Here is a 19,548-nt window from a genome sequence, read left to right as displayed (position 1 = left end):
CCGTGGTGGGGGGACGCTTTTTCTGTTCACCGGGGGCCTTTTTTAAAAACCCCCCAAAACCCCCCCCCCCCCCCCCCCCCCCCCCCCCCCCCCCCCCCGAAGCTTCACCCTCCTCAGGTAACTGCCCCAAATCTTCCATAATTTTTTTGGCTACAGTTAGCAATCTATACCACAGGGGAAGAAATTCTTTTGCCCACGGGAGGACAGGTGGATCCAACCCAGAGTTTCTCTCTGTCTGTTCCATCGCTTTTCAACTGTGGAAGAGATCAGAGATTGTGAAAAGGAGGCTCCTTAAGGGAGCCCTTTTAAACCCCCGTGGAATGTTTGCAGACGGATTCCAGGGTAGAAGTTTCTTCCTGGAACACCCTGAGTTGGGAGAACACCCGAGACGTGTCTGCGCACATAGGAGGACTCTCTGGGGTGCTGGGGTGGCAGGGCCAATGGATGCCTTTCGGCATGGATTAAATGGCTGTGACTCAGCTGCCAGTAAAGGGCAGACTGAAGGAAAACTTGCGACATCACCCGGTTGTCAAAACAAGCTCCCTCCTGCATTGTGTCTTATTACACAGAGAGCCAACTCGCTTTGATGCTGATCAGGACACTTGTGTGCACAGAGGGAAAGAAGCCAGAAAGGGAACAACTCCTCCTTTCCTCTTGGATTGCTACCGGTAGTATTCACAGCACCCCACCTAAACAACAGGCAACAAATTCGGAGTTCCTCTACAGCAGTGGTGGTGAACCTTTGGCACTCCAGATGTTATGGACTACAATTCCCATCAGTCCCTGCCAGCATGGCCAATTGGCCATGCAGGCAGGGGCTGATGGGAATTGTAGTCCATAATATCTGGAGTGCCAAAGGTTCACCACCACGGCTCTACAGTCTGGGGACAGGTTATCAACCACCAGGTGGAGTCTGGCAGTCTCCCAGAGTTACAAATAGTCTAGATCACAGGTGTCAAACTCGTGGCCCTCCAGATGTTATGGACTACAGTTCCCACCATCTCCTGCCAGCATCATGCTGGCAGAGGATGATGGGAACTGTAGTCCATAACATCTGGAGGGCCACGAGTTTGACACCTATGGTCTAGCTAATCAAGATCAGATCTGGATGTTGTGGGTTTTTCCAGGCAGCGTGGCGGTGGTCTGGTAGGTTGTGCTCCCAATGTTTTTGCTGCATCTATAGCTGGCATCTTCAGAGGCAGGTCATGGTAAAATGTGTTTCTCTCCAGGACACAGCATGGAGTAATTGTGTGGTGGGGTACATACTCTGACCACTTGGGGGATGTGGGGAGGAAGGCACATTTGCATGCATCTGGGTGGAGTACATTTACAGTTGAACTGCTGCTCCATTTGCAATCATGTGTGCAGCTGCACTTGAAATTGTATCAGCGTGTGTCTGAGTAGAGTGATCTGCAGTTGTACTTGAGGGCATCCGGTTTTTGGCTTTGGGGTCTTTTTTAATACCAGCAGTCAGGTTTTGTTGATATTCAGTCCCTTTTCATTGCAACTGTTGCAGAGTTTGTAGAGATCAGACCCACTGGAGTAAAAGGTGGCTGGGGGGAGGCGTGCTTTATGGCATTAGACCCTGCTGAGGTCCCTCCCTTCCCCAAACCCCACCCCCTCAAGCTCTACCTCCAAAATCTCCATCTACTTCCTAACCCAGAGTTGGTAACCCTCATACTGCCCCCCTTAAGCAACCTGGGGGGGGGGGGGCTTTATGGCATTAGACCCTGCTGAGGTCCCTCCCTTCCCCAAACCCCACCCTCCTCAAGCTCTACCTCCAAAATCTCCAGCTACTTCCTAACGCAGAGTTGGTAACCCTCATACCGTCCCCCTTAAGCAACCTCCCCCCCCCCCCGGGGAACCCCCCCCCTTCAGCCACCTCCCCCTGTTGGTTGTTGGTATCCCGCTATTTACCCCCCACCCCGGTCTTCCGTGGGCATTCCGAGGCTGGAGAGGAGGGCAGCGAGCCGGGTAAACCCGCCCCCCCCCCCCCCCGGTACGTACCCAGCCGCGAGAAAAGGGCATCGGTTGTTCCCCTCGCCCAGGGACGGCGGGGCTCTAACTGCGGAGTTACTGCGGGCGGAGGCGGCTCTACCCCGGGGGAAGGGCAGCGCCTCCCCCGCAGCGAGGGGTGGGGATCCCCGCACTCACCTGGCGCTCTCCGAGGGCCACGAGCCGAAGCCGGCCGGCTCCATAGAGCCGCGTTGCCCCCCGCCGCCCGCTGACGTCACAATCCCGGCGCAGTTGACGCGCGCGCTCCCGGGGCTGCTACTCCGAAGTAAGAGCCCACCTCGGTCCCTCGGGAGCGCTCGCAACAGAAGCCCAGCCTGCGTTACTCCAGAGAAAGGAGGGCTCCTGCAGCCGCCGCCCGAGGGACAGAAATGCACTCTGCACACGCCCAGGGGCTGCTGATTCTGCGTCGCTTGGCTTTGCAGCGGCTTTTCTGCCAGCCCTTCTCCCGAAAAGCAAGCATTACTCGGCAGTAAATCCCATTGAAGCGCTGTAGGTCTTACTTGTGAGTAAGCACGTCAGAGCATACCTGAACTGATGAAGAGGTTCTGAGGCTGACTCAAAACAGCCGGATTGGAGCAAGATGTTGGGGGCAGAATTCCCTTAAGAGGGTGACCTGATTTATATGGACTTAGGGGCAGAGTGGTTTCCAGGGGCATTTTAGAAGATTTTAAGTGTTTAGTATGATTCAAGAAGTTATAAACTCACCTGGTTGGTTACCATTGGAGAGGCAAGATTTATAAAATACAATTAGGATAAATTATTTCTGCTGAAGGGTGACAGAGGAAATCCCACTAATAATGGGATTTTGCAGGGCTACGGACAGGGCTCGAGCAAGGTTTCTCGACTCCACCTGGGGCCTGGAGATTCATTTTATTTTATTTATTTTTTATACCACTCCTCCCCTTCTGGGCTTGGGGCAGTTTCCAGCTTAACAAATGCAGAGTCTTCATAAAGTTAAATAAGTCAAATTTGATTTTTAAAAACCCCAATAAGCCATGGAAGTATATCTTGGTGAATTTAAAATCAATATACAGATTTCTACATGGTGACAAAAAACGGTACATCAAACTAGGTAGCAAACCAAAGAGAAACTGAAGGATTCAATGAAGATCCATGATCCAGTAAGCTGATACTACTGGAAAAGAGCGGGAGGCCAGAAGAAGGTAACCGTTGCTGCCTCAGCCATATGCCTGGTGAAACAACTCTGTCCTCCAGGCTGTGCAGAACTACACTAGATCCTGCAGGCTCCAGGTCTCACTCAACAGAGTGTCCCACCAGATCAGGGCCAGGGTGAAAAAGTCCTGACCCCTGGTTGAGGTCAGCCGGCAGAGACGTAACTCCAAGGGGACAGGGGGGTGCATGACGCACCGGGCGTGCGCCCCTGTGGTGGTGTGGCGAGGGCATTCCAGGGGTGGGATGGGGCGTGGACGGAAGACACACTGGGCGCTTTCCCCCCTTGGCAAGCCTCTGCCAGTAGGACCTCCTTCGCACCAGGGACCACAAGCAAATTTTCACATTCAGATCAAAGAGGCAAGATCTTATCTGCAAAATAGCTTGCAAACTTCGCACAGCTGAACGCCAATTCCCTATCAGCTTGGGACCTATCACTTGCCGCATTACTGTAATTAATTGTGCTGAACGCGATCTTGCAGTGTCAGCTGTGAAATAATCTCTTTCCGTAGCCTCTGCCTCCAATCCCACAGGCTTTTATAAGTGTCCTATGAGATGTTCTCGCCTCTTTGTCATGAGTCTTCCTCCAGACTCAGTCAAGCACCCATCTTTTCCTCCTTAGCTCCAGGTTATACCATGGAGCGGGTTTGGTCCAGGGCTGCAGAAGTGGTGTCAAGGTATGATCTCATCAGTGGCTTCAAAGAGCTGGCCATTCCAGTCCTCCATCAGCTCGTCCAATGAGTCGCTGGGAGGCTTTGGGTCCTGCATCACATTCCGGAATCCTGCTGGATCCAGGTGTTCCCCCGGAGAAAACAGCTGCTTTGGGAGAGTGGCCTTTCCAGCATCATACCTTTCCGAGGCCCCTCCCCTCTCCAAATCCTGTCCTCCCTAGGCTCCACCCCCAAATCATTAAGAATTTTCCCATCTGGAAATACCAACTCTAGGATGGGAAATACCTGGAGATTTTGGGGGCGGAGCCTGAGGAGGGTGGGATTTGGAGAGGGGAGGGGCCTCAGCGAGTTATGGTGCTGGAAAGTCCACTCTCCAAAAGCAGCCGTTTCCTCCAGGGGAACTGAGATCTGTAGACTGGAGGTCAGGTATAATCTCAGGAGATCTCTTGGAGGTTGGCAACTTCATCAGTGCAAAGTGACCACAAAAACAAAATGACCCCGCGTCCCCCCATGGCCTGTTTTCTGTAGATGGGATGGTTGTTGCAGATTTTCAACCAAGGACAGTTTCCCAAGTCTGTGTGTCATTCTAGGCCAGTGGTGGCGAACCGATGGCATGGGTGCCAGAGGTGGCACTCAGAGCCCTCTCTGTGGGCACATGGAAACAGAGTCACCCACCCCCCCACCCCCCACACAACATCTAGGCTGGTCTGGGCCGCTGGGCTCAATTATTACCATTAAACCTAAGACCTAGTTTTGGGGAAGCAGTGTAGGTAACCCTGTTAAGCGCTGTTAAACCCCACTGATTTTCATGCAAAGAACTAAAGCGTGATCCTTTACCTGGGAGTAAGCTCGGTTGCTGGCAGTGGGGCTTGCTTCTGAGTAAACCCTCCTAGGGTCATGATTCACCCATTGGAAGAGTTGCACGGTTGCTTCAAAGCAAAGCCACAGACTACCACCAAGCTTACTCCCGAGTAACGCACGCCTCGAAGCCAACCATTTTTTCTAAGCTAAAACCTCAGTATTCAGGTTAAATTGTTGTGTTGGCACTATGTGATAAATAAGTGGGTTTTGGGTTGCAGTTTGGGCACTCAGTCTCAAAAAGGTTCGCCACCACTGTTCTAGGCACAAGAACCCCAGCCAGAAAAAGAGGTGGCCTCTTGAAACCCCCCAAAACCAGTCCAGGATGACACTAAAGCAGGAACAAAAGAAGACTCACGCAGGCCAGGACATCAACAAACAATCTAAGGATTTATTGTGTGCAATGAACTTCTCTCTTTTTTTTGGCCTTTAACAGAATTTTTCTTTTTACCGCAAGCTGTGGAAAAGCACTCCACAAATGTTCACAAAACAAGACTAGGACATACAGAGCAGCAATGGCCGCTAGGATCGGTTTCCTTGCCACCCCAGCCAAAGGAAGGCCTCGATCCTCCGCGTTTGCGTTTACTGTCAAAATCAAGAGCTAGAAGATGGATGGCGAGAGGCGTTGCCAGTACCTGAGCAGTAAAATCCAGGTGATTGGGGAGAAAGCCAAGGATTGATGCAAGACGCTAAGAGCAGGGAGGCAGCGGTGGGGCTATGTGCCTCTCAGCGTAAAACACAGCTTGGCAGGATAGGGCCAAACCATGGAGGACCACCCCAAAATCTCCCTAGAGAAGAACCAATATGATCTGAGAAAGGCTGGCTATGAACACTTTTAACAATACTAGCGTTTCACCCCTACAATGGCTCTAAGAAATCTCCCTTTCCTATTTCCAGAGGAGATCCTTTAACACTTCACCGGGATCCACTAATGGAATTTCCTTCTCTGGAGGTGCGCCTGATAGATCCTAACTGACTTATGTCTCTGGGGCTTCAGACAAAATCGTTCCTGGCTCGTTCACAACTGGCATACCCAACGGCTAATTCAACAACTCCCACCTAGTACCCTCACTGCAGCACATTATAAAGAGGTTACCATGTGTGCTTTCATCCTAGGGCACTTTATTTCTAACCTCACAGGGAGTGAGACAGTCCCTTTTGAACGGTGTTAAAACAGTTCTCTATTGTATTGGTTGTAGAGACAACAGCTCATAACTTTACTCATTAATGCTAAAACTGGTTGAGTAAGAAAACCAGTATTCCAGCAAGGTGGAGATGCCTTTCAGACATCTTGACTTGCTCGGCCACAAACAAACAGCCGTCAGAATAAATGACGGTTGAAGATAAGATGGTAACTGTCGGAAGATTTCTCTAGTTGCCCAAAAGCGGTCCATTTGCCACAGATTACCTGGGCAATTTACAGATCTGCAGACTAGGAATGCAAGATGCCATTCCTTTAATTAAAGAAAAACGGTTCTATGAAAGGAAAACACTTCCTGGAATTAGGTACAAACCTTTCACTGAGATAATAGGTTGAGAAGTGGCTATGGCTCTTTGTAGTGCAACAGTGTATGTATGACACATGCTGCTTATTCATCAACCAGGTAACAGTTTGGTTTCCAAGGTGACCCACTAATTTCCAGAGGTTTATTCCACTTATTTGGAGGGAGCGTGGGATAGGGGCTACAGTGTCAGCGCAGAATCTGGCAGGCCCAGTTTCAAATCCCAGCTCTGCCAAGAAGCTTGCTGGATGAACTTGGACTTGTCGGTCAATCCATCCTCCCTCGCAAGGTTGTTGGAAGATTAAAATGGCAGAGGAGTAAACAATGTGTACCGCTCCTTGGAGAGAAGGCAATAGAAAAGTGCTCTAAAGAAAGAACTGTCTCCAAACCTTGACTGACTGTTTCATTCTGCACAAAATGGAAGGTTTCTCTCCATGGAATATTTTATCAGGGGCAAGTCCAAGATGGAAATGCTCAGTGAGGGGCCAACACAGTCAACCTGGGGCATCAAAACAAAACAGAAGAGAAGAGTTTGAATTTATATCCCGCCTTTCTCTCCTGCAAGGAGTCTCAGGGCAGCTTACAAACTCCTTTTCCTTTTTTTCCCTCTAACAGACACCTTGCAAGGTAGGTGAGGCAGAGAGAGTTTTTGAAATAACTGTGAATAGTTCAAAGTCATCCAACAGGAATGTAGGAGTGGGGAAACAAATCTGGTTCACTAGATAAAGCGTCCACCACTTGTGGAGGATTGGGGAATCCAGAATAGAGTCCACTGCTCTTCACCACTACACTATTCTGGCTCTCAAAATTTGCAACCACAGTAGGTACATTTCAAAACACACAGCTTTGGGATTCTGTCTTTTATCTCTCCTCAAAAGCCAGACATGTAGCTAGAAATTATAGGGGTGGCCAATGGATTTTGGGTGTGTGTGAATACACACAACAAAAAGGGGAAAAAAAGAAATCAAGTGATCACTTAAAGACTAGCAAGGTTTATTCCAGAAGATCTGGGGAAGCGAGCATGGATTCACAGAAATGCTCACTACAAAATCTGGTAGTCTTTAAGGTGCCACGGGCCTCTTGTTTGGTTTATTGTATGGAATTATGTTTATTTGACTGCACTCTTAATCAAATACGGACATGCTCAAACATTGCAGCCTCATTGCAATCATGGGCCAGGAATGGCTTGATTTCTTACTGAGCAAATTATATGCCACCTGGGTATATTTGCCCCCCCTTTAAGAAAAAAAGGATAAACACTTTTTTAAAAATTCCCAGTTCAGGGATTGGTTGCTCCTGGACCTCTATCCTGTCACCAAGTGAGCTCTGTTTTGTGGGTGGCCCTCAAAGTGAGGCCTGTTCAGAATGCTGGAGCCCAGCAAGGTGCCCATGGTTCTGAGATGCTACCACAAAAGGGGCCAGTCCACGAACATCTTCCCAGCCTGCCTGGCTCTGAAATACCAGAGTAAGCCATTTGGGGCCAACATGAAAAAGCAACTAATCTTTCTTCCCTTGTTACCTCATCTTTTCGCCCGAGACAACCAGCTATTGAAAATACTGATCCACGAGAGCATGTGAACATTTCCCATTCTTCCAGGGACTGCAGCGGAGGAACCCTACTTATTCTCGCCAAACTTCTAGAGCGAAGGTGACTCGGTCTTTCCCTCAAAGGGGGCTTTGCAGTCGTGCTAAAAAACTGGTTGCCGCTGGCATGGGTGGGGTGAACCCAAGAACTCTTGCAGCTTGAAAAGGGAACCACTGAGCAAAAGGGCCTGTAGCAGAAGTCTAGGATTCCATATACAAGGAGGGTTTTGGGGGCCCAAGGTTATGCCATCCCGTACGCGACAGGGTGTCTTGCTATCAATTCAATAGTGATAATTTATTTGGCTGAATTAGCACACCTTTAAAAAAAAAAAACCTCCCTGTCTGTCTTTGGTTGAGACAGGTGGGCCCTATCCCAAAGACCACCCACAGACTTTACCAAATCCTAGACTGATGCACACACCCACCAAAGCTCCTGATAGTCAGGTCTGCCCATTTCAGACGCATCTGTAAAATGAACATGTCTCCTTCCCACCCTGAAGAGCTAAACTTTGATCCACCTCTTTTTACACTGCTGATTTTGAGCCTTTAAAGACACCCGGCTTCATTCGAATCCCCTCTTTTTCCTCGAGTCTCTGGTCTGGCAACTGACCTAAATTTGGAAGACATTAGCTGGAGAAGGCGAGGCGAGCTCTGTGGGCGCGGCTCCTCTGCCACCTCGCTCGCGTGGGGGACAGAAGCAACCCAAAACAGCAAAAATTGGCATGGAGAAAAAGCAATGCCACACACACACAAAACCCGCTGTCATGCTTGCATGGGATCCCCCCTCCCTCGACTGCAACCCCCCCGCAATGCATTGCTTGTATGCAACAGTGCGATGTAGTGGTCAGCGCAAAATCAGTCACTTTTGTTAGCTATGCGGCTATATAGAGATATATATATAGAGAGAGATAATATGAAGATACAATGAGGGGTAAGGTTTCAAACCATCGTCCCTAGTGGCTGACTCTTTCCCGTGAAAAGGGCCACGCTCCGGTGGTGGGTGTTCGTTTGTGTGCTTCTCAGCTCTTTCCTGCCCCCTTTTACTTCTGCCCCTTCTCACCACCTCCCCCCGTTTCGCTTGCTTCTTGCTCCATCTTCAGAGGGACACAAAATCCACGGCTTGCAGAAGAGGCAAGGACAGGAGCAGCAGGAGGAGCCACGACGTGTTCTGGATGAGAAGGCTGATTCCGGCGCATTTTTCTAGCCTGTCTGCAAAAAAGCGACAGGAGGGAAAGGAGAGGAGAGAGATGGTTAGATTGCAAACAGAAAGACCAGGGGCAGAGGGGTATGGGGGGGGAGGTATGGCACCTGGATACTGCTTCTTTGAGCGCCCCTCACGCTTGGGTGCGGTGCTTAGGGTGGGGGCACCCACCATTGAGCCCTTCCCCCTGTGCAGGTCGAACCCCGTCCCTGCCCTCCATGCAGGTCAACAGGGCCTGGGGAGGGCAAAAGCTGGCCTGCAAGGAGGCCAGGGGAGCAGGGCTGCCCACCCGCCTGCTGCTGAGCCCCATCCCTGCAGGCGGGGTTCAGTGGTGTGTGGCTGGGGTGCACGCCTTTTGGTCATGTGGAGGGGTGCCCGGTGCCCCGCACGTTAGCAAAAGGCATGCATCCGTCGACATGGGTGACCCCATGTCCCCATAGGCCAGTGGTGGCGAACCTTTGGCACTCCAGATGTTGTGGACTACAATTCCCATCAGCCCGTCAGCACGACCAATTGGCAGGGGCTGATGGGAATTGTAGTCCATAACATCTGGAGTGCCAAAGGTTCGCCACCATGGCCATACACCTCTGCCAGGGGGCAGGAAGAGAAGGCAGCTTCTTTCTGGCTCTGGAATCCCATGCATTTTTATAGCCCTCCCCTCTCCAGAAAGATCGGCACGCCCTTGCCATTTGACATGGCAACGGTCTCGTTCACCCATAAGAAACCGGGCTATATTGCAGGGTAGAGCGAGACATGGCAGCCTTGGTGCTCTGCTTCTATTTGGATTTCTCATTTCTATTGCAAGAGAAGAAGAAGAAGAAAAATTTGGATTTATATCCCCCCTTTCTCTCCTGCAGGAGACTCAAAGGGGCTGACAATCTCCTTGCCCTTCCCCCCTCACAACAAACACCCTGTGAAGTGGGTGGGGCTGAGAGAGCTCCGAGAAGCTGTGACTAGCCCAAGGTCACCCAGCTGGCGGGTGTGGGAGCCTACAGGCTAATCTGAATTCCCCAGATGAGCCTCCACAGCTCAGACGGCAGAGCGGAGAATCAAACCCGGTTCCTCCAGATTAGATACACAAGCTCTTAACCTCCTACACCACTGCAGGGTTTTTTTTGGGGTGGGGGGAGAATTCAGCTTCTCAGCTTGCTTCAGCAAAAAGGAGACTGGAGTCAGGAAAGGAGGAAATTTCGACAGCAGCATTTGCTGAGCAGAAAAAGCCCCCACCTCCCCCACCTGCTTTTTCCCTCACTGCAGAAATCTTACAGGTTCCTGTACTTTTCTTGCAGTTGGGGGTGGTTGTGGCTTTTTCCAATTAGGAACAGGGTAAGAGAGAAGGCCAGGAAAATATTATAATGATTTCAGATGAATATCTGGGGCTCTGGAGACCGTGTGTGTGTGTGGGGGGGGGGGGAGCTGTCAGGCTCCCCTCTGGCTCTGTATCCAGGGGCTGACGAGTCTCAGAGCTAAGCTCTTGCTGGGGAATCTCAGAGCTTGGACCTGAATCCTCTGCCTGAGCCTCTGGACTTGGTCCTGCAGGAACTTCTGGCTGTTCAGTCTCTGCATCTACAGGGAGTGCCTGAGAATCTGGAACCAACATTGTCCCCTCTTCTCTATCTGAGTCTTCCTCCCAGGGGTTCCCATTCAGACCAGGCTGAGCCCTAACAGAGAACTGTGCCTGGCCCGAGGCTACTCAGTAGGCTTCATGTGGATGAGCAGGGAAACAAATCCAGTTCACCAAATAAGAGTCTGCTGATCATATAGAAAAGTGGAGATTCAAACCCAGTTCTCCAGATTAGACTCCACCACTCTTAACTACCACACCACGCTGGCAAGCCATGTCACTTAAGTATAAGGGCACCGTTTACTGGATCAGTAATGCAGGTGATCCCAGCCATTGCGGGATCCCATCACGGTGCTATATAGACAGATTTGGCAACCCCTGATGGCAAGCCAGCACGGGCAAAGTGAACAAAGGAGCAAACACGTACGTGGCCATTTTCCGACACTGATGAAAACATTCCCACAAAACAAGGAACTACTTGAGGCTGACTCAGAGGGTTTTCATGATGCGACCACAAATCTCACCTGTATGCGCCTGGATAGAAAAGAGTCTTCACGCTCCCTGCACGCTACCCACGTCCCAGAGACCTGCCTTACCTTTGACAACCGTGATGTTCCTAGTCTGGGGGCCAGGTAAGTCATTGGTGATTTTCAGATGGCACACATAAGTGCCTTCGTCTGCAGCAGTGAACCCATAGATGTTGAGGCTCAACAGATTCCTGTGCACGCTGACGTTGGCACGGTTCTTGAAGGTGGCCTCGGGCACGCCAATATTGCCGGCGACTGTGCGCATCGCCCGGGTGTCCTTGGTCATGCGGAATTCGTAACTCAGGGGGTTGTCAGTCTTGTTCTCGTAGCGACAGTCCAACTGTAGGTTCTGGTCCCGTATGCAGGCTTCCATCTTCTTGATGTTCTGGCACTGAGCAACTTGAAGCACTGAGGAAAGCAAGGCAGCGCACAGTCACTAACCTTGAAGGCCACGCAACAACCCTAACAGAAACGGTTCTGGTCTCCGGGAATTGACCAGGCTGGACCGAGAGCAAAACGACACACTCTGTCCCCACAAGGAAAGTCTCTTTTGCTTCCATTAGCGTCAGGTTTATGGATGTTTTGTTAAATGATGGTATTATTATGTTGGTATGTGTCCTTTATTGATATTCTTTGCTACCGTGTTTCCCCGAATATAAGACAGTGTCTTATATTAATTTTTGCTCCCAAAGATGCGCTATGTCTTATTTTCAGGGGATGTCTTATTTTCCTGTGTTCTGTTCGTCGGGCATGCTTCCAAACAAAAACTTTGCTATGTCTTGCTTTCGGGGGATGCTTTATATTTCGCACTTCAGCAAAACCTCTACTATGTCTTATTTTTCGGGGATGTCTTATATTCGGGGAAACAGGGTATGTGTACTGTTATGGTGACTGTTACCTTGTTGCTTACGTTGTTAAATTATATGCTAACGTGCTAGGTTTATGGATGTTTTTGCATTTTGTGATAGTATACTTAACGATGTTTTTATAATGCGTACTGCTATGATTACTGTTGTTGCTGATTACATTCTTTAAGTTTTTTGATGTTGTGCTATTCGTCATGTCATGCTTGTCGATGTCGTTGATTGACTATGCCTAACTGATGTTTGTTATGATTACTGTTACTGTTACTCTTGTTGTGCAATGCCCTGAGCCTTTCGGGGGAGGACGGTATATAAAGTAAATATATGATACGATACGGTGTCTCAGGGCCAATGTTCCCCCATAAGTGCATGGCTGAGCAGTCGCCATATCGGTGCTGTGCAGATCAGGGGCTGTCCAGCAGGAGGAGCTCTCCCAGGCAGCTCCGTTCCATTCAGTGATTGGGAATTTCAGAACCGTTGCAGGGAGCCATTAGAGCAGTGGTGGCGAACCTATGGCAAGGGTGCCAGAGGTGGCACTCAGAGCCCTCTCTGTGGGCACACGCAAACAGAGTGTCCCCCCGCAAACACACATCTAGGCTGGCCTGGGCTGCTGGGCTGGATTATTAGCATTAAACCTAAGACCTAGTTTTGGGAAAGCAGTGTAGGTAACCCTGTTAAGCGCTGTTAAATCCCACTGGTTTTCATGCAAAGAACTAAAGTGTGATCCTGTACCTGGGAGAAAGCTCAGTTGCTGGCAATGGGGCTTGCTTCTGAGTAAACCCTCCTAGGGTCGTGATTCACCCATTGGAAGAGTTGCACAATTGCTTCAAAGCAAAGCCACCAACTACCACCAAGCTTTCTCCTGAGTAACGCACACCTCAGAGCCAACCGTTTTTTTCTGAACTAAAACCTCAGTATTCAGGTTAAATTGCCGTGGGGGCACTTTGCGGTAAATAAGTGGGTTTTGGGTTTCAATTTTGGCACTCGGTGTCGAAAAGGTTCACCATCACGGCATTAGAGGGACTATTTGCTCAGAGCCAAATGAAGCAGATTTAATTTAGCGGTTTAGTGTGTTTTTAATTATGAGTAGGTGACTGATTTTATGTAATAGTACATTGCTTAAAAACATTGTCCACCACCCTGAGCCCGACAATGGTTGGGGAGGGCAGGATACTCATTTAATTAATAAACTCATTATCCCCATAGGCTGAGCTGCAAAATTGGGCAAAGAACCCCGTCTTACCTAATTTTCACATGGGAAATCGTCCTTGGGGATGAGACAGCTCTCTCCCCTGGAGTGTTGTGAGCCTGTTTTGGGCTCACTTAAGAGGGGGAAAAAGGCCATTCCTGCTGTGCGAAACACAAGTTGGTCTAGGGGCAGCCTGGAATCAGGCCTTTAGAAACCATAACCTTTAGTTTGGCCTTGAGATGTTTTGCTAACAGAGGCAAAGGTAACGTCGCTGTGGGATTCTGGATGTAACCCTGCAAAACTAGAATTAAGTACCTAAAGGATCAAGACATTTTTAAATGGGGCACTAAATGCAAAACCGGTAAATGTCAATTTTAGCCACCTGACATTAACAGGGTGCACTCAAGCAAGCAATAAGGATTTGGGTCTCCATAACCCACTAGATTGGTAGCAAACAAGCTAGTAGTAGGAGTAGAACCTTAAGTAATCTAGGAGGTTATGGACTACAATTCCGCATCAGCCCCTGCCAGTATGTGGCTTAATTATCAATTTGGAAGGGGCTGATGGGAACTCAGTCCTATAATGACTGGAGTGCCATAAAGGTTCCTGCCACCAATGAGTTATACAATGCCCCGTACCTGTCACCAGGACAGCGATGCCGATGGTAGACTTCATCTTTGTCCTGGGAGATGGAACGGGGTGGAAGAAACCTAGGAAAGAAGAACAAGAGTATGGATTTATACACCACTTTTCTCAACCATATGGAGTCCCAAAATGACTTACAAACACCTTTCTATTTCTCTCCCCACTTGTGAGGTAGGTGGGGCTGAAAGATTTAGAGAATCGTGACTGGCCCAAGGTCACCCAGCAGGCTTCATGTGCAGGAGTGGGGAAACAAAGCTGGTTCACTGTATTAGAGTCCACCACTCATATGGAGGAGTGGGGAATCAAACTTGGTTCTCCAGATTAGAGCCCACCTTCTCTTAACCACTACACCATGCTGGCTCTCACAAAAGCAGCATCTCATTAGCCAAAAGAAGAAGAAGAGTTGGATTTATATCCCCCCCTTTCTCTCCTGCAAGGAGGCTCAAAGGGGCTTGCAATCTCCTTTTCCTTACCCATCCCCCCACAACAAACACCCTGTGAGGTGGGTGGGGCTGAGGGAGCTCTGAAGAGCTGTGACTAGCTCAAGGTCACCCAGCTGGCATGTGCACAGCTAATGAGGGTCACCAGATAATCCTCCACAGGTCAAGTGGCAGAGTCAGGAATCAAACCTGGTTCTCCAGATTAGAGTGCACCTGCTCTTAACCACTACACCACGCTGGCTCAGGTGGCTGCTGAGGTGGGGATAGTGTGTCCGCACACGAGAATGCCCACCGGCTTATTTGCATCCTGAGACACGGGAAATAGGTGTGCATTCACCAACAAAGCCTTGCAAACACTTCCATTAATGCCCCTCTGCTTTCTGTGCACGCCTCGTAGTACCAGTGGTATGAAACTGGCATGAGAGACAATGCAGTATAGTGGTTTAGGCTCTGAGAGATGCAGGTTCAAATTGGTGGTCTTCCATGGATGCTGGGGCCACCCTGGCCATCCCTCCAGTATGTAGGTAGTGGGAGCAGAGCAGGTGCACTTCATTAATCTGGGAGAACTAGCTCTGATTCTTAGCTCTGCCACTTGACCCAGGAGGTTTATCTGTGGAACCACATGACATTGTGTAAAATATTGGTCAGCCAAGTGACCTTGGGCTAGTCAGCAGTTCCCTGAGTTTCCTTCACAGCCCCCCCACCAATGTCACAGGGTGTTTGTTGTGAGGGGGGAGGGAAATGAGATTGTAAGCTTTTTTGAGTCTCCTTTTAGGAGAGAAAGGGGGGATATAAATCCAAACTCTTCTTCTCCTCCCTTTTTTTTGAAAGTTGGAATAACACTGGTCCTCGTCCAGTCTTGTGGTACGTCTCCCGTCCTCGAAAAGTAGAGAAAAAAGAAGAGTTTGGATTTATGCCTCTCCTGTAAGGAGACTCTAAGGGCCTTTCAAACTCCTTTCCCTTCCTCTCCCCTCAACAGACACCTTGTGGGGTAGGTGGAGCAGAGAGAGGTCTGAGAGAACTGTGACTAGCCCAAGGTCACCCAGCAGGAATGTAGGAGTGTGGAAGCACATCTGGTTCACCAGATAAAACTCTGTTGCTCAGGCGGAGGAGGGGGGAATCAAACCATCTGTTCTTAACCACTACATCACAGTGGCTTAGTAATCATGTCATGATTCCACCACTAGGGGTTACTGCTCCCTTCTGCACGTCTGTTCATTAAATGTGTTTCCATCACTTGGGTAGACCAGATTTGCAGATGGTCACTTACACCAGGTGGTGAGTTGATACTTCTACTCTGTTACATGCGTATCCCAATTTTTGACTCCCCCCCCCCATTGCTCTCATGGTATTTGCCAAATGCATCTGACCCAATTCCACCCATCAAAAAAGGAGGACTCCTATAATGCAAGCCCCCCATTTATAGACCTTTGAGAAGAAACAGGACTGGGGGAGAAGAACCTAAGAAACAGAATTTTCAACTACCAAATTCAAAAACCAGAAAGATAAAAAAGAGAGCAAATCCTAGAAATAAAATGTAGAGCTTTTCATCACATGAGAAATATTTAGGTTATCCAAATAATGGGGAGGGGAACAGAGGGAGAGTTAATTGTATTTACTTTCTTCACTTATTCTCCAATTTCTCTCCCATGGCGACCCAAGCTGGCTTGCCCATTTGCCTCTTCTCCATTTGATTTTCACAACAACCCTACAAGGTAGCTGAAACCCACAGTGTGACTGGCCCAAGATCACCCAGCAAGTTCCCATGGCAGAGAAGGGATTTGAACCTGGGTCTCCTAGTGTAAGCACTACACCTTTTGGAGTGACCCAGGAACAATGGCGTGATGATTAATGGTTTCATGTGGTGCCCAGCGTTTACCCACTGACAGTCGGGGATTCTTGGTTGCTCCCTATTCTAAGGGCCCCAGCCAGCACCTGGGCCTGTCTGGATAAAACAGCCTCTGTCGGCAGCAGAATTGCAGCTGTAGGGAAATTCAGAAGGAGTCAGGCAGGTTCCTGGCCAAAACCAAGGATTTCCCAAGGACAATACGGAACAGAGAGACAAAAGGAAAAACAAAAATAGACCTTTATCGGGGACACCAAAAAGACATCAACGCTTCATTCGAACCCGTGTTTGGCCTTAATTGCATATGCGTCAAAATATCCCTTGGGCTGAAAACGGGACTAAGCAGATGACCAGTTTCTTTCTTCACCTAGAATGAAATCCTGAAGGATAAATGTTGGGAAGGCGAACTTCTGTTCTGCACTGTGGCAAAGAGGACTCAGGTTCAGAAAATGACATTGGAATGGGGGCGGAGAAAAGCTGGGACTTAAAAATGTTGAAGATTTGACTGATCATCTCCTGGTGTTTGATCTTCTAGGCCAGGGTGACCTTCAAAGTATGAGCTCAGATGCCCTTCCAAGATATCTGTGTCAGGGCAGCAATATTTCATGAGGGGGGGGGGGGGACAGGCAGAGAATCCACTGTCTCCATGTATGCCAAAAAACTAACGGGTCAGAAATGTCAGGCTGCCAACTGATCACAAAAGGCCAGCCTGGCATGCTCTTCTGCCTTTGGCAGCAGTTCAGCCAATGGAATCTTTTCCAGAGTGGAGATGCACACGAGCTCCTCTCAAGTATGAACATCATGGCGTTGTTAAAAGCAGAGGCACAGACGCTGACAGAGAAGTTGGCAATCTTTCTCCTTGACAAGCCAGTTTTGTATGCATAGAATTTTGTCCTGAGGGGTTTTTGTGTTATACCCCCATGCTAGACCACCCCTAATTTTGGATTAGGTACCCAATGCTGCCCGCAGGGCACCGTGTGTGCCTCATTGCTGCGGCTACCTGGGCGCTCCGCTGCTCCCTTTTGGAAAAGCCATTTGGGATATTTTTTTTCCTGCCTCTAGATTAGAAAACAAAGCTAAGATGAGTCACAGCATGGGAATGGGAAGAGGATGGAAAAATTCAGGAGCGGCCGCTGGGGTGGGCCAAGGCTTTGGAGCAGCACGAAGAAATCCACCCTCTAAAGATGCCAGCCACAGATGCAGGCGAAACGTCAGGAGAAAATGCTACTGGAACATGGCCATGCAGCCCAGAAACCCCACAATGCTTCAAATCCACCCTTGTTCCAGAGAGGTGGAGCCGTTCATCTGCCAGAGAAAAACTGGCAAGCATCTTGCCAATCTGCAAAGCCTTTTTGCCTCCATATATTAAGAGCTGGCACTGGGAATGCATCCAGGCAATGAACCGGGATTCGAATCAGTCATGCCGCTAAGTGGGCGGCCTTGAGCCAACTGCTCTTAAGTCCTGACCTACTCCGCAGGGATGCTGTGAAGCCCAGAAAGGAGGACGGCAGGGCACCAAACGGGATGAAACGAGGAGAGGTGAAGGATGCCCTTAATTGGCAGTGCCCCTACCTGACAATACCCAACACCCCACCTTTATGTTTGGGGCAGAGGATGCAAGGGACCTTACTGCCTCCCCCCCCCTCCCCCGTTAAATACAAGAACAGCACCCCCGCCGGCCCCAGCATGGCAGAAGAGAATTTTTTCCCTTGAAAGTCCATGTCTGGCACTGCATGTTTTATGGGATCGTAAAAATACAGGGGTGGTGGTGGTGGTGCTTCAAGATGAAGGCTGTATGCACGGCCTGCATTCTTCCTCTCTGCGTCATTTTCCAAATAGGGAAATAAAGCCCGGATGGGGGGGGGGGGGGTGAGCTTCATCTATTAAAGAAGGCGCTCGCTTTAGGATCGAGACTGTCAAGCTAATGAAGGGAGGGGGGTATCTGTTCTTCCCCATTTTCCGAATAGGGAGATGAAGGCAAAAGACACTGGGGGGTGGGGGGTTGAATAGGGAGTTTTAATTCTTCTTTGCGAAGCATGGCAGCCTCGACCCCCCCCCCCCCGGCCTCTTGATGGCAAAACACCCCCGCAATCCTCCCAGCACGTCTCAGCGGGCGGCTGTTGAAGAGATGAGCCGGGGGGGGGGGGTACACCGGGCGGACTCCCCGCCCCGGAATCCGTGGAGCCCGCAGTCAGCCTTGACCGGACCGCAATGCTGTCGCACCGGCGGAACTCCCCGTCGCAAGTTCGGGGCTCTGCGGCACCACCGGCCCCGGCCAATTCCGACGGCCAGACAGCCCCATCGCCACCCCAGCCGTCAGGGATGCTGAAAAAAGGGAGCGCGGCGGGCTGCCCTAGACGCCTGCGGAACTCCGCGCTCCGTGGAGACTGCCTTCAAAGGCGCGTCCCGGAGAACCCAAAGAGTGGCTGCCCTCCATAGGAGCCAGGCCAACGGCCGAACCTGTCTGCAGCCCTGCCCGCCCCAGCCAGGCGTTCTCGGAGCCCTGCATTGAACAGCCCCCCCCCCCCCACCGCCAGGCTTGGCGTTGCATTGCCTTGCACGGTTTTGCATGGCTTTGCACTGCACTGAATTACATGGCGTTGCATGGCCCGACTTTGCTAAGCGCTGCCGCAATTCCGCGGGTTACCTGCAAGCTCCCACGACGCGCCGACTCCGCTCGACTGGCGCGGGGAGCCGCTACCGCACGAGGAGCCCCCGCCGAGGGGCGGGGCGAGGCCAGGCTCCGCCCACCGGGCCCACCCTGCGGTATCAGCCCGCTGTTCCGCAGGGCTCGCCGTGCCGCAGTTGGGGAGGTGGGGTCACTTGTTTCTGCGGACCCAGGAAAAAGGCAACGGATATCGTTTTTGGGGTGGGGGGTGGGATAGTATCCTATGCACCCCTCCCTTCTTGGGAGAACACATCTGTAGACCACATCTGCAGATCTGTAGACCTTGTAAAATGGGGAGGGGGTGCTTTGCATTGGGGGCGGGAGGCAGAAAAGCCTTTGTGCGCAGAAGCGAGCTGCAGGACAGCGGGAGGGGGTCCCACTGGACGGGGATGAAGATGGAACCCGGGGAGAGGAGGCGGCAGATGCCATGCCTGTGATCCAGCAATGAATTCAGCCTGCGTTTCATTGGCTGCCTCTCGTGCCTTACTGGTCCCCTCGTCCCCGTTCTTCGCACATGCGCAGACGTAGCTGGGGGGGGGGGATACTGGGAAAATGTTTTGCAGACTCTTGCTAGGAAGAGCCTGAGTCAGGAGCGCCTGCTGGGGTTGCAAAGGGGGAGGGGGCACAGCTCGGTCCTCTCCTGCAAGAATAACTCCATATTCAGCCATCTCGCCTTCTGTAGCTAAACCCATACGCGGTGCTAGGCAGATGGAAACGACTCTACTTGTTCATTGAGGCAAAGGCAGGGTGGCAGGATCATGTCCATCAGAGGGGATGGGCTTGTGGCCAGTTTGAAGATTCCAG

At 50.5% G+C, this 19,548-nt stretch overlaps 1 protein-coding gene across 1 annotated transcript; it reads right to left on the bottom strand.

Annotated features, from left to right (window-relative positions):
- Positions 1-5,086: 5,086 nt before the first annotated feature.
- Positions 5,087-18,919, bottom strand: THY1 (Thy-1 cell surface antigen). Its single transcript, XM_048512437.1, has 4 exons — positions 18,724-18,919; positions 13,784-13,855; positions 11,163-11,501; positions 5,087-9,010 (listed from the first exon to the last, which is right to left on the bottom strand). Exons 2-4 carry the CDS (start codon positions 13,818-13,820, stop codon positions 8,898-8,900), a joined length of 489 nt encoding a protein of 162 aa, XP_048368394.1. The 5' UTR covers positions 13,821-13,855; positions 18,724-18,919; the 3' UTR covers positions 5,087-8,897.
- Positions 18,920-19,548: the final 629 nt, after the last annotated feature.

This window comes from Sphaerodactylus townsendi, linkage group LG12 (genome assembly GCF_021028975.2).
Source record: "Sphaerodactylus townsendi isolate TG3544 linkage group LG12, MPM_Stown_v2.3, whole genome shotgun sequence".
NCBI lineage: Eukaryota > Metazoa > Chordata > Lepidosauria > Squamata > Sphaerodactylidae > Sphaerodactylus > Sphaerodactylus townsendi.
Note: the sequence above shows the minus strand (reverse complement) of the source record. Positions and strands in the feature narration are given on the sequence as shown.

Coding starts and splice junctions, on each gene's coding strand:
- THY1 (XM_048512437.1), bottom strand. CDS start 13,820: ATGAAGTCTACCATCGGCATCGCTGTCCTGGTGACAG. Junction 11,502..13,783: donor CATCGCTGTCCTGGTGACAG/GTACGGGGCATT, acceptor TGCTTTCCTCAG/TGCTTCAAGTTGCTCAGTGC. Junction 9,011..11,162: donor GAACATCACGGTTGTCAAAG/GTAAGGCAGGTC, acceptor GCTTTTTTGCAG/ACAGGCTAGAAAAATGCGCC.